Source organism: Artemia franciscana, chromosome 12 (assembly GCF_032884065.1).
Source record: "Artemia franciscana chromosome 12, ASM3288406v1, whole genome shotgun sequence".
Taxonomy (NCBI): Eukaryota; Metazoa; Arthropoda; class Branchiopoda; order Anostraca; family Artemiidae; genus Artemia; species Artemia franciscana.
In genome coordinates this window covers 6,534,778-6,549,245 of record NC_088874.1, presented here as the reverse complement: position 1 = coordinate 6,549,245, position 14,468 = coordinate 6,534,778, and the positions used below count along the sequence as shown (strand labels likewise).

The 14,468-nt window shown below is 34.8% G+C and overlaps 1 protein-coding gene across 1 annotated transcript in view; it reads right to left on the bottom strand.

The window, feature by feature from the left end:
• LOC136034172 (uncharacterized) overlaps nucleotides 1–12,651 on the bottom strand; it is a 341,873-nt gene extending 329,222 nt beyond the window's left edge. Inside the window, exons 1-4 of the mRNA XM_065715353.1 lie at nucleotides 12,450–12,651; nucleotides 8,216–8,366; nucleotides 4,259–4,373; nucleotides 43–167 (exon numbers count right to left, since the gene is read on the bottom strand). Of these exons, the coding sequence (XP_065571425.1) occupies nucleotides 43–167; nucleotides 4,259–4,373; nucleotides 8,216–8,366; nucleotides 12,450–12,597 (539 nt within the window). The 5' untranslated portion in view covers nucleotides 12,598–12,651. The remainder of the gene's footprint in view (nucleotides 1–42; nucleotides 168–4,258; nucleotides 4,374–8,215; nucleotides 8,367–12,449) is intronic.
• Nucleotides 12,652–14,468: the final 1,817 nt, after the last annotated feature.

Below are 14,468 nucleotides of genomic sequence, written 5' to 3'. Positions count from 1 at the left end.
ACAATTAGTTTCTTGAAACCGATAGGAATATTTCTGTTACTTACTCTGTCTCCGAAGTTGGTGAAGCATGCTCGTGCATAGGCCTCAAACCATGTGGCTATGTCAGCATTTAACCAACCTCCTTGAGCCTGCAAGGCTTGGGGTAAGTCCCAATGGTACAATGTGACCTAGGGAGAAAAAAAAGGAAATTAAAACTGATTCTTCCAGGAGCAGTCGATAAATCCATCATAACAAATGATTCTCTTTTATTTTCTGTAACTGTGTAGTTACGGATTTTGTAACAGTATTTATTGATGGACATTTTTGTTATTAAAAATTGATGCTGACCACTACTAGCCTCATAGTCCCTCAAGGCTATCTATAAGGTTCAAGATACAATAATCTATATAAAAATGGTATTATCTTGTTTAATAATAAGTTGTAAGTTTTCTTACATTACATATGAATTTGTTCCAATTTTCTTTGAAAATCTAGTAATTTTGAATTTCCTGTTAAAATTTGTAATTTCGATCACTTTTAAACGTACCATCGAAGCATCGGTTATCATTTTTTAACTTTGCATGAAAGCTGCTTTCTTTAAATTGCCACCAGTGATGGGATACCATTTTCATTTTACAAAATCTGCCATGTGGATGTTTATAGTAGTTGGGTTTTAACTTATCCTCTTGCACATAGCTGTCGACTTTATCATAGATCCTGAACCCAGGTCGGAGGGCATTGCTGCTGACAGGTTTAGAGGTCAGCTGGCAAATATTATTGCCATATAAGCCTACACCCTCCAACAGAAGCACCAACTAAAGTTAAAACTATCCCTTTTTTCTATCTGTTGCGCTGCAGAACTGTGTACAATTAGTGCCATGAAAATTTATTCTCAAGAGCCAATGACTTCCAAGTTCTCAATTGGAACATATTACTATGGTGGTAGATGCGTCAAAGAAGAAGTAAAGCTTTGTTAGATTATTTTCTAATACCAAGCCGTTGGAGATAGTACCAATTACCGAGTTTTCACGGCTGAAGATTTCAGTTAAAATCTAGGGTAGGATTCTTAAATTCTTAAAACTTCTTTACTGTATCACCTCATATTCACGTTTATTGCAAACCCCCTCCTTAATGATCCTCTGAAACATCATATCACAGGATATAGCCACCTCCCTCCTTATAAGCTTCACTAGCCATTTGCAGCCTCTTTTGATTTCAATGATTGCATATTGATTACCTAGGGAATTGAGGAGTTCTGTCCTTTGTCTAAATTCTAGGCTTTAGACAGGGAGATGAGTTCGCAGTTTCTTGAAAGATAACCCCATAAATTATTTCACCAGAAACAATTGTTTTAAATTCCTAAAAACGTTCTAGAATTGAAAAAAAAAAACAAATTTAAAAAACTCCACAGAGTAGACCACCAATTAACAGAACCAGACAAACTAAAATTCTAGGACGGTATAGTTAGAGAAATATAAAGATACACAGTTAGAAATTATGCCAGAAACAGGTACCAACTGCTTCTCTCTCTCTCTTTCTCTCTCTGAATCTTTTACTCTCTTCCTCCTTCTAGAGAGCCATGAGATAAGAACGTTTAGCTTTCAAAACTTAAGTCTTTCAGTTAAGAACTCTAAATGTTTTCATTTAAGAACTAATCAAACTTTATCTTAAAGAGTGGGGGACGGACGGTATAGCTCTAGGACGGACGGACGGGTAATTCTAGGACGGTATAGCTAGAGAAATATAAAGATGCACAGTTAGAAATTACGCCAGAAAGAGGTACCAACTGCTTGGTACAGAAAGAGGCACCGGGTACAGAGAGTGGACACAGTAGTCCGTAGTGAGAATCCCCCCCTCTCTCTCTTTCCCTATCTCTCTCTCATTTTCTCTCTCAATCTTTTACTCTCTTCCTCTTTCTAGAAAGCCATGAGATAAGAACGTTTAGCTTTCAAAACTTAAATCTTTCAGTTAAGGACTCTAGATGTTTTCAGTCAAGAAATAATTAAACTTTATCTTAAAAAGTGGGGGAAAATGGGACGTGTGCAAAAGCTTCCCTAGCATAAAGGACAATTTCCTTTCGTTTTGAGCGTTAATGTTACTCTTTGCCTTAATTCGGAAAATCTTTTTCGTTTAATCTTTGTCGAAAATGTAAATAGATAGATAGATAGATAGATAGATAGGTGTATTTCAAAAACCCATGGGCCATATACACACAAAAATATAAATAAATAACAAACAAGCAAGGAAATTAACAACAGTACGAACACGCACAAAAAACAGAATTCAACGCAAAAAGTGCCTAATCTAACTACGAAAGAAATTAGTCATATAAAACTTTTTCTTCTTATTAAGGATTTATCTATATATACTCCCACTCGAAATATTGTGGTTGGGTTACTATTTTGTAGAATACCCGGAAGCATCAAATTCGTCCCATGCAAATAAATTTCCCGTAAATCCAAGAGCACCGGGCATTTCCGGAGAAAATGATCCAAGTCTTCATCATCATCTTTACAAAGGGGACAAACATACCGCCTATCAGGACCAACTATCATTTTATTTTTGTCAAAGGTTTTTTGCCTGTTCTGGATTGAAAGACAATTCGCCCTAAGCTGGATCCAACGACGTAGAATCATAGCCGGTAAATTAAATTTAAAATAAATTTCCTTTCCAAAACTAGGTTTTGCCTGATTATAATGTTGTAGGGTTGTAGAATTTAAAACCAGCCCTTGCCAATGCTGAATTTCCTTACTCTCTAATATAAATCGTACCTGGCTTTCTAAATTTGTTGGTACATCACTAGAGCAAAGACCATTATTCCATAAATAAGGCATTCCTACTTTTTCTAGAAATGATTTAATTTGGGATGGTCACGAGGTTTTTAAACCACATTTCAACATCTCTTCATATGCCACTCTTACTAGTCTATCTTCATTACTCTTAGTTAACTTCAACCAGAATCTAAGCATTAAAATATACCTACGTAGCTTTAAAGAAAACAGGCCCATATCACCTTTCAGAATCTGTGAATGAGTTGTCTGATGTAGACCAAAAACTTTTTTATAATACTGGAGCTGAAGGGACTCCAGTTGCAGCACCGTTTCTCCACCCCATATCTCTGCTCCATATTCTATCACGGGTAAAATTTTTGTGTTAAATATTCTTTTATGCATTTTAGGTTTTTAATCCCCATTATCGTCGGGTTTCTAAATATTGCTGACATGGCCCCCCTACCTCTCTTAATTATTTCATCAACATGACTCCTTAGGCTTCCATTTTCCGATAAGATAAAGCCTAAATATTTTATTCTTTTACTTATAAATAGTTCCTTATTATTAAATTTAAATGTATATTTTTCATCGCCCCCAACCCTCCTTTTTTTAAAAATAACAACTTCGCTCTTTTCAGTATTCAGCCTTAATTTTTTTATCTGCAAATATTCTTCTATGAGATTCAAAAGAATTTGTAGATCTTGCGGTTTATTAGCCACCAAAGCAATATCATCTGCAAATAATAAGAGAGATAGTTTTTGAGTCCCTAGCCTAACTTTCGGAGCCCATCTATTCTCTAGAAAGTTAACAACATCATTAATAAAAATATTAAACAACTTAGGTGAAAGGGTGCTGCCCTGTTTTACTCCCCGCTTAATATCAAAAAGCTTCGAAAACCTATTGCCAACTTGAATGAATTCACTCACACAAGTATACATGCTCATTATCAATCTAACAAATGAATGGGGAAGGCCAATATTTAGCATGGCATCATTCAATAACTCTCTGTCGACACTATCAAAAGCCTTATGGAGATCCAGAAATCCCACATAAAGACAAGTTTTACCCTTTCCATATTTATCTATTAATGCCTTTAAAATAAACACACTATCTGTCGTCCCATACCCTGTCCTGAAACCTCCTTGTTCCTCATATATTAAATTATTTTTATTTAACCAATTGGAAAGCCTGGTATCTAATATTTTCTCCAAAACCTTACTTAAAGCAGGGACAAGCGCTATTAAACGATAATTTTCATGAGCCTTCGGGTTTCCTCTCTTAAAAAGTGGTATAAACAATGATGTCTTCCAAGCGCTTGGCCATTGCCCTGACGTTAACACCTTATTACAAAGAAGAACAATTATCGGCATCAAATTGGAAAGAAAATTCTTCAATAACAATATTGGTATACCATCAACACCCGCAGCAGTACCACCTTTTAAATTCTTAAATATTGACTTAATCAGTAAATTAATCAATGTAAATATGGAGTAGAGGTTATAGCTTACCACAGGTTCAATGTTATTTCTCTTCAGCTCATCAATTAAGTTGTTATAGTACAAAATGCCTTCTTCGTTTTCTGTTTCGCCAACACCACTCGGAAATATCCTTGACCATGCAATGCTGAAAGAGGATAAAATCAAAAAAAAATTTAAGAGTTTATATTAACGAGCTCTGAACTTAAATTTAAGGAAATGAACTACATTATAACACTTATATCAAAAATTTAAGTCTTTGAATCATTGGAACTCTTTAGTTTTCTGTTTTATAAAATATGGATAGGTATTTGATCTCAGCTGCTAGAAAATCTTTTTTAAGGTCCTATTCTTGTACGATTTAAATTTAAAAGCAAAGAGCGACAATAAAAATAAAATAACCTAATTAACTTACATATTTTGGAGACTCCCACACTCTTGAACTTAACTTATTTTGAATTGAGGGAGGATCAGTATCTATATGATTAGAAACTGTAGCGTAAAAATTCAGGGGGTCAGAAAGCCGGTAGTACCCATCTTATAAAGTGTAACTTTATGTTGATCTGAAGTTTATTATTCCTCTGTACTGTTTTTTCTTGTCTCTTTGGATTTTCTTAATTAAGCGGGGATACCTCTCCCTCTATCCCCCTCCCCAATTTTCTCTACAAAAAATTTAACTTTTACCTACAATATTTCAGAAATAATGCTCACCGCTGAAAAAATTTGAATGAGGAATACGATTTTGGAGGGGGGAGGGGATGGATCACAATAGCCAAAATTACTCTTCATGTCATTTTCTTTTTATTTCCTTGTAATGGAGACCATGAGATAAATATTGCTCGCAGAGGAGGCTCAACGCCCCTTCCATCCTTGTGCGGTTAAGCATTAAATTATTTAGCAAGTTTACCTCCAAAGGTAAGCTTTTCTTTAATGGCATATATGTTTATTTTTCTTTAGCATTGAGGACGGCACTGTGGAGCTCTTTGCCAAAATGTCCCCTTTTTTTGCTTATTCACTGGATAGAAAATTATACGCGTTTATCTTTCATCTCCTTCATATTCTCCGGACTTAGTTTATTATTGCACTAACATTGTGAAAGTTATTTTGTATTTCACATTAAAAATATTCCAGTAATTGAAGTATGCCCTAAGCGCCTATGTGACATGCTTAGTCAAAATACAACTTACCTACCTAACAGGAAGCCAAATAAAAGTATTAAATGTCATGAAATTGCAAATAGTGTCTAAAAAAATCTGGCCTAGAGTTCCTGGCCATGTCATGTTTGATGGGTTCAATGTATAACAAACTATAAGCAAGGAGAAACTCGGTCCAATAATAGCCAAACATGAATTTTGATAACAATAGATACATAAAAAGAAAAGGATTTCTTGTGCAAATTCCAAATATATAAAACTTAAAAAATTTTTTATTACTTATCAAATGACTGCAAAAATCTGCTTTATTTTTAAAAAGGAGGAGAACTCCTTTTCATAAATATATCTTTGTTTCAGGCTTTTGTTTGCAAAAACGCGGAATTTTATATTTTTTGCCAGAAGAAAGATCACGGATATATGTTTATTTATTTTTTTGTTGCTTTTTTTTGTTCGTTTTCTGGTTTTTCTAGGGCTAAACACACTGAACCAAAAGTCCTAGAAAATCATGAGATATTTCATTTGAACCGAATTCGAAAGCTTTGGTACCCTTTTTAAGTCAACGAAAAGATTCGAGGGAATTAGCCCCCATACCTGTTTTCCCCGAAATAATCGGGTTTTGGACCTCCCCCTCCTATAGCCTCTGAGAAAAGGGTTGTAAGCTCTGCAATTTGCCTTTTGTTCACATGTAGTCTAGTATCTGCTACTGGAAAATATAAGGATGTTTTTATGGGGGGGATTTCTGGAGAGAGAGGTGGGTTTGAACGGGGAATTTCCTGCAGAGAGGAAAGTTTCTGGTGGAATTTTCCAAGAGAAATCTTACACGGGAGAAGAGAATTTCTGGGTATGATTTGGAAAACGGTTAGAAATTAAAAGGAAAACAAACAACAAGTTTTTTCAACTGAAAGTAATGGAGTAACATTGAAACTTAAAACGACCGAAATTATTCCATAAATAATGGGGCTGATTCTTCCTCAAACCTCATTCTTCACGCTAAATTTTTGACTTTTTGTCAAAATTATTTAAGAAAGACTGCTCAAACACAATGGTAGTTGAATTTGAAAGGGAAGTATGTTAAAAAAAATTCAAGACGTTAGCATAAAGAACGAGGACTGAGGAAGGAGTACCCCTCTTATGTACGGAATAATTTCTGTTCTTTCTAAGTTTTAATGCTGCTACTTACTTTCAGTCGACGAAATTCCTTCAAGTTTGATTTTCCTATTTAAGTGCTTTTCCTTTTACCAAAATTGTTCAAACTGTCTTAAGTTAGTAATATTTTATGAGCTACTTTCAACTCTATGAATTTTAGACACGTAGTTCTCTTTTAAAAGCACCTGTGTTAATTTTCTTTCCAATTTTCGGCTTTTTAGAGTTCTGGTTACTATTGGCATAGGTTTTTGCACACATAAGCGGTGCGAGTGATTATGCCAGTGTGAAATCAAAGTACCAAATCATTTCTGCTCTGATTTTTCTTTTAGATCCAGAATATCACTTCATAAACGCCCCTTTTCGGAAGGCTTTATTTTATTTGGTTTCTTGGGGAGCGTTTCTTTGAGCTTTCCCGTTTTGGGGTGATCTTAATGTAGAATAGAATCGAATTTTTATCTCATTCAAACTCTTGGCTTACATCACATAGGCCTGTGTAGCAAAATAGAAACAGCTTAACAGTTTGAAAATAGAAACTACAAGATAGGTCAGTATATTTGTATAAGCAGGTCCATAGATGGCGTTACGATTGAAGTCACTGGGGTTCAAAGGCTGGCTGATTCATTTTAAAACTTTTATGGTGTGATGGAAACATTTTGACTGCTTTTTTTCAGAATGAGGAGCTACGGAAAGCAATTAAACCTTTTCTTTCATTTATACAAATTCAGCTGATTCATTTTAAAAGCACCAAACACATTCTTAAAATATATATTATTAGAAACTAAAGCTTTTCAACCGAATCTGATCAAATACCTTACCTTTAAAAAAAGGCTGAACGAATTTATTACAATAAAATTAGCAAGAGCTTTATTAAATAATAAAAAGAACTAAATCTTCTAAAATCCAGTAATTACATAACTTCCAACAGTTATGATATATTGACTTTACGTTAAACACTTATGTATCAATACTAAAATAATTAATATTAAATTCACATTTTAACATCCCACATGCAAAAAAGCTCAAATTTACAGCATGGTGATATTATCACAATAAAGTCTTACTTAGTTCAGGTAAACTGCTCTTTTATTTGTGCATAAATGTAACCTTAATTAAATTCTTTTTTTTTACATTATCATTACCGCTTTCGACTTTGCGTCTAAGATAATACTAGCTTTCGAAGCTAAGGCGACCGAAATTTTGTCAAAATGTTTCGTCATGAGATAATTTAGAGAGGATTACGAAATCGTATCTTCTCCATTCGTATGACACTTTCTTTGTACTTGCTCGTGTCTACTATCAAGTTAAAGAAGCGCATAAGGATTTTTTTCCAGTAAAAACATATAAACGAACTTAAAACAAACTAGTAAACCTTAAACTAGATAAAAAAGGTAAATAATACGGCATTAGACTTTAGAGTCCCTACCGGCGGTGCTGATCTCCGTTTCTTGGCCCTTTAGCCAGGAAGTGCAACGGGGGGCTGGGGGCCAACCATCCTGTGCTTTCTCACACCCTTCCTGTTTACCTTCCCAAGATTTCTCCGAGCACCCATTTAGAGCTGGGTTGACTCTGGCTGAGCTTACAGAGTCACGCCACTGACCCCCGTCCCAAGCTAAATAATTGGGTACACTAGGATTCGAACCCTCGTCCTCTCAGACAAAGGATCCTTAAACTAGAAAGATGAAGATACTACCTAAATCTGTAATGTGTCACATTGAGGTTCACAATAAGTTGAACATCTTCTTTGTACTTATGGTAGCTATCACAAGCAATGTTCCCGGAGGAGCCATCAGCAATTGTCCCAGGGTTAGATGTGAAGACATCCCAAATGCTTACGCCTTTTCCTTAAAATAAAAATGATGAGGGTAAACACCAGCAGTTAGTATGTGTTGCTCAAAGTAAACGAGATAATTAAAACCTAAATCCCTCTTTGTGTCTTCTGTCCAAGCACTTGATAAACTCTTAGGTTAAAATATTTGTGGATAAAAAACACTTGATAGATTAGCAAAAATAAAAATTCTTACCGTGTGAATATCACTTGATTATTAAGCAATACGATTTAATTCACATCCAAATATACGTAAATACATCCTCCGAAGATAAAACAGCGAAATACAGCGAATAGCATTCCGCTGTAGCTCTGTTGGCTAGAGTGACAACTTTACTGTGAGTGTTTGTATTTATATTGGGAAGGTTACCCTACCAGGTGATTGCTTACCTTAAATTACAAAATGGTAACTTACCTTACCCAATGATTACTTGCCTAGTATAGGCTAATTGAAACTAAGAAAGAAACCTATCTTGATGCCTTGTATTCATTAGTTATTTGTCGTTGGTTTGGCAATTGATTGGCTGAGGCACAAATCAGAAGACTACAAGGGTTTACTACCCAGTTTATACTTTGTTGTTTCTTTCTAAAAGAACACACTATGGGAATATTAAATTCTATTACATTAGCTTTCAATTTTGACTGATGGCTTCTACAAAAATTCAGATGTATTCACACACCGTACACAGCACGCACCGAAATTTCGAAACACTACAACTGAGCAAAATTCATCGATTTTTACACAAATGTTTACGACTCTTCCGTCGTTTTACATATTACAATAGTTATATCATAACTACCCAAGAAAACGTAAAGAAAACGTCCTAAAGTTCAACCAAAGAGAAATGTCACATTATTCTTTAAGAGTATGTAAGAAAAGGAAGCAAAATTACCTCGCATATCTGCACTCATTGTTGCATCTACCTGTTGTTCCCACACAGAAGTGTGAGTCAGTAAAAAGGAAGAAAAACTCAATGGGTTCTTTCGCATGAAATTTTAAGCAAGTAAAAAGAAATAAAAAAAAAAAGTTTATTTGTGTACCGCATGTGATTAAATCCTTTTACCATTGATAATTTAGGTATAGATAGGTTGGCATGGCTTCTCTCCTGTTATTAAATAAAAAAAACTAGTTTTTTAACTGAAAGTAAGGAGCGACATTAAAACTTAAAACGAACAGAAATTACTCCGTATATGAAATGGGTTGTCCCCTCCGCAGTCCCACGCTCTTTACGCTAAAGTTTGACTCTTTGCCACAATTCTACTTTTTAAAACAACTAAAACTTTAGCGTAAAGAGCGTGGGACTGCGGAGGGGACAACCCATTTCATATACGGTGTAATTTCTGTTCGTTTTAAGTTTTAATGTCGCTCCTTACTTTCAGTTAAAAAACTAGTTTTTTTTATTTAATTTCTGAACGTTTTTGAATTAATGCATGTTTGATTTTGGCTCTCCGCACATAAATTATTGAAATGAAATTAGTATATTAATTTTTTTTTTGGCTAAATGGCTTTCTCTTAGTTTTGATCAGACGATTTTGAGAAATAAGGGGTGGGGAAGGAGGCCTAGCTGCCCTCCAATTTTTCGGTTACTTAAAAAGGCTACTATAACTTTTAATATTCAATGAACGTTTTTATTAGTAAAAAATATACGTAACTTAAGAATTAACTTACGTAACAAACTTTTATATTCTTATATTTTTATTATGTGTACGAGGGGGTTTGTACCCTCGTTAATACCTCGCTCTTTACACTAAATCGTAAGTTTTGTTCCAATTCTTTAAGAATGACCCCTGAATCAAATAGGCCGTTGAATAAATAGTTGAAATCACTAAAAATATTTTAGCATAAAGAGCGAGGTATTTATCTCCTCCTAAATACCTCGCTCTTTATGCAAAAGTATTTTTAGAGCCCTTCATATGCGTAATAATCTCTGTTTGTTTTAAATTTCAATGCTATTCCTTACTTTCATTTGAAAAAACGTTTTCATGTTTATTTTTTCATTGTTTTTTTTTATAGTAATGCTAGAAAATCCTGCGCCCTTTTCATTGAATTTTTTTCAACCATGGCATATTTCTCCAAGGAAAGATCCTCCCACATAGCCCCCTCCCTCAACCCTACCCCCAAAACCAAAAAAATCCCCCTGAAAACGTCTGTACACTTCCCAATAACCATTATTATATGTAAACACTGGTTGAAGTTTGTAACTTGCAACCCCTCCCCCAGGGACTGTGGGGGAGTAAGTCATCCCCAAAAACATAGTTATTAAGATTTTCGACTATGCCAAACAAAATGGCTATCTCAAAATTTTGATCCGTTGACTTTGGGAAAAAAATGAGCGTGGGAGGGGGCCTCGATGCCCTCCAATTTTTTTGGTCTCTTAAAAAGGGTACTAGAACTTTTCATTTCCGTTAGAATGAGCCCTCTTGCGACATTCTAGGACTACTTGGTCGATACGATGACCCCTGGGAAAAAAAAAAAAAAACAAAAAAACAAACAAATAAACACGCACCCGTGATTTGTCTTCTGGCAAAAAATGCAAAATTCCACATTTTTGTAGATAGGAGCTTGAAACTTCTAAAATAGGGTTCTCTGATACGCTGAATCTGATGGTGTCATTTTCGTTAAGATCCTCCGACTTTTAGGGGGTGTTTCCCCCTATTTTCCTAAATAAGGCAAATTTTCTCAGGCTCGTAACTTTTGATGGCTAAGACTAAACTTGATGAAACTTATATATTTAAAATCAGCATTAAAATGCGATTCTTTTGATGTAGCTATTTATATCAAAATTCAATTTTTTAGAGTTTTGGTTACTATTGAGCCGGATCGTACAGTTCGTTACCACGAACTGTTTGAAAGGTTTTGCCTCTAGCAATAATTGGCTAGCCTCTAGACTCATGTGCTTTACGGCAGGTAATTACACAGGTTTTTAGGGACAATTTCATATTTAAGTACACGGGCAGGTAAACACACAGCTTTCTTATAGGTAAATTTCATTCAAAATGTTTGCAAAAAAAAACTTTGCAAACAAAAACTTTTTGAACAAAGCCACATGGGGTAGCCAACCAATTTCTGAACAATTTTTTGTTTAATATTATATTTAACAATGGAGTTCTGGCCTTTGGTGAAAAAGTCTTGGAGAATTTCAGGAGTTTATTTTTTTAGCTCATTTCAAAGAAATTTGGCCCTTTTTGGCCCTGGGGCATAAAAAAGGTAGCTCATTTTGTGGATGTGCTAATATTTTTGGACTGATTTCTTATCAACAGCTGGTTTATAAAGCCCAATAAAGTTAATTTTAAAAAATTTCGTAGAAAGTCTTGGGCCAAATTTGGCTCCTTATGAGGGAAAGAAGCCTTTGTGAATTATTCATAAACGACACCTAAGGAAGCTTTTGCAAAAGCAAACTGCAATAGGGTTTAATTTTCCCATTTTGTGCCCTGAATTTGACATGAAACTAATGCAATGCAATAACTTTTGATCCCCTCCTAAAACGTTTAGCAACATGTCCTAAAGCCGTCAACCACTATTTTATAAATTTTTCTATAATCCAGTATTTATCAATACTAGACATAAATATATTCTTGGTATCTATAATTGCACTAAAAGTTTGACCTTAGGATAAATGAAATCAGGCTATCTATCTAATTTCTTTTAGCAGTTCCAGCATCAAACAATTGAAGGTATTAAATTCTCTGTCCCTTATCTTTAGTAAGTAATACCTAAAAATACCTTTGGAAATCTCATACAATAAAAGATATGTAAGAATGAACCCCTGCTTTGACTCAAGTTCTACATTTTTAGGGCTCAGCGCCAAATCAATAGGTTGAAAAAAAAAGATTTCCTTTCCAAGTTTACCTGAACTTTCAGTTACTTTATTTTTATAATACTCTCCAAGGTTTTCTGAAAATGACTAAAAGATTTAGAAACGAATGAAGCAATCAAACTTGCCTTCTTCATTCCATAAACTTCCTGTTAGGTACGCCGAGAATTTCCTTCAAAACAGTCCAGTTCTTTTTCTTTTTTTTTAAATTAATTTTTTAATTAAGTGTTTTTTTGGCAAAGTTTAAAGATTTAAAAGTAAGGAAACAACAAATACTAACTTACCTCCTTCATTCCATCCGCCTTCAATTTGGTAAGCCGAGGTGGCAGTCCCCCAGACAAAACCATCAGGAAAATTGCCATAAACAAGGTCCTCATCCTCATAACTCTGAACGCTAATTGCCAAAATTAAAGTTAGAAACAAAATTTTCATTTTGAAAACCTAGCTTTCTAACTCTCCAGGACAAACTGAAGCTCTGGAAATATGTTTGTGTTGTTATCTGTAAAAGATAAATCAACTATTTAATAAAGAAACCAACTTTTGGACTACAAGGAGACTGTGTAAATATTGTAAGAAGTTTCTTGATGTTCCTTAAGGTTGCAATTTTTCCCGTAAAGATTATATGCTTGAATCTAAAATTGAGATATTTTCGCAAAAGAGTCATAAGAATAGAGTTCACCAATCAAACAATTCGTGGTAAGGAACTATTTGATTAAAGAGCGACGTGGCTCAATTGTAGCCAAAACTCTAAAAAACGGAAACTAAATTTTAATATCAAGAATCTTCATGATTTTCATTAAGATTTTTTTAATTTTAGGGTGTATTTCCCACCCTTTTTCGAAAATCAGGAAAATTTTCTCAGGATCGCAGCCTTTGATGGGTAAAACCAACCTTAATGAATTTTATATATTTTGAATAAGCATAATAAGCCGCTTCTTTATATATATATATATATATTTATATATATATATATATATATATATATATATATATATATATATATATATATATATATATATATATATATATATATATATATATATATATATATATATATATATATATATATATATATATATATATATATATATATATATATATATATATGTATATATATATATATATATACTAGCTGTTGGGGTGGCGCAAAGCGCCACCCCAACACCTAGTTGTTGGGGGCGCTTCGCGCCCCCCCTCAGCCCCCCCCGAGCGCGCAAGTCGTTACGCGCCATATTAGTTACGCGCCATTGTAGTTGTGTCCCTGTGTCCCACCTGTGAATATAGATAGATATGTATATATTTTTAACTACGTAAAACTTGCGAATGTACAACATTCTTGGCTGTCCCATTGTCTGTGCATATAAATAGATTGTCAGGTTTACCGGCTCTTGAACATGCAACATATAGTTGTCCATGGGAAAAACAATCTGTATTCAGATCTATACCTCATTATTCTAATGATTGCCCTTGAGCTTTGTTGATGGTGATTGCTAATCGAACATTCCCTGTGTCCCTGTCGTCATTTATATATCCCCCTGTGCTTCCCTGTTGTTGTTGTTGTTTCCCTGTGTTCCGGTCGTCATTTTTGTCCCGGTGTCCCAGTCTGTAATTTCTCTTTGAGTGTCGCGGTCGTCTTTTATATTCCCTGTGTCCTGGTGTCCCGGTCGTCATTTTTGTCCCGGTCGTCATTTGTGTTCCGGTGTCCTGGTCTGTCGTCATTTATTTTCCCTGTGTCCCGGTCGTCATTTGTGTCCCGGTGCCTTGTTGATGGTGATTGCTAATCGAACATTCCTTGTGTCCCGGTCGCTTTCTCTTTGAGTGTCCCGGTCGTCATTTATATTCCCTATGTCCCGGTGTCCCGGTCGTCATTTGTGTCCCGATGTCCGGGTGTGTAATTTCGTCAATCAACAAACATGACGTCAGTCGACACACAAACATGACGTCACTCGACACACAGACACACAGACAACTTATTTTTATATATATAGATGTCCCGGTGTCCCGGTCGTCATTTGTGTCCCGATGTCCCGGTGTGTAATTTCGTCAATCAACAAACATGACGTCAGTCGACACACAAACATGACGTCACTCGACACACACACACACACAGACAACTTATTTTTATATATATGGATATATATATATATATGTATGTATACGTATATATCAAAAGAATTGGCTTATTATGTATATTTAAAATATATAAATTTCATTAAGGTTGGTGTTACCCATCAAAGGCTACGATCCTGAGAAAATTTTCCTTATTTTCGAAAAAAGGTGAGAAATAGACCCTAAAATTGAAG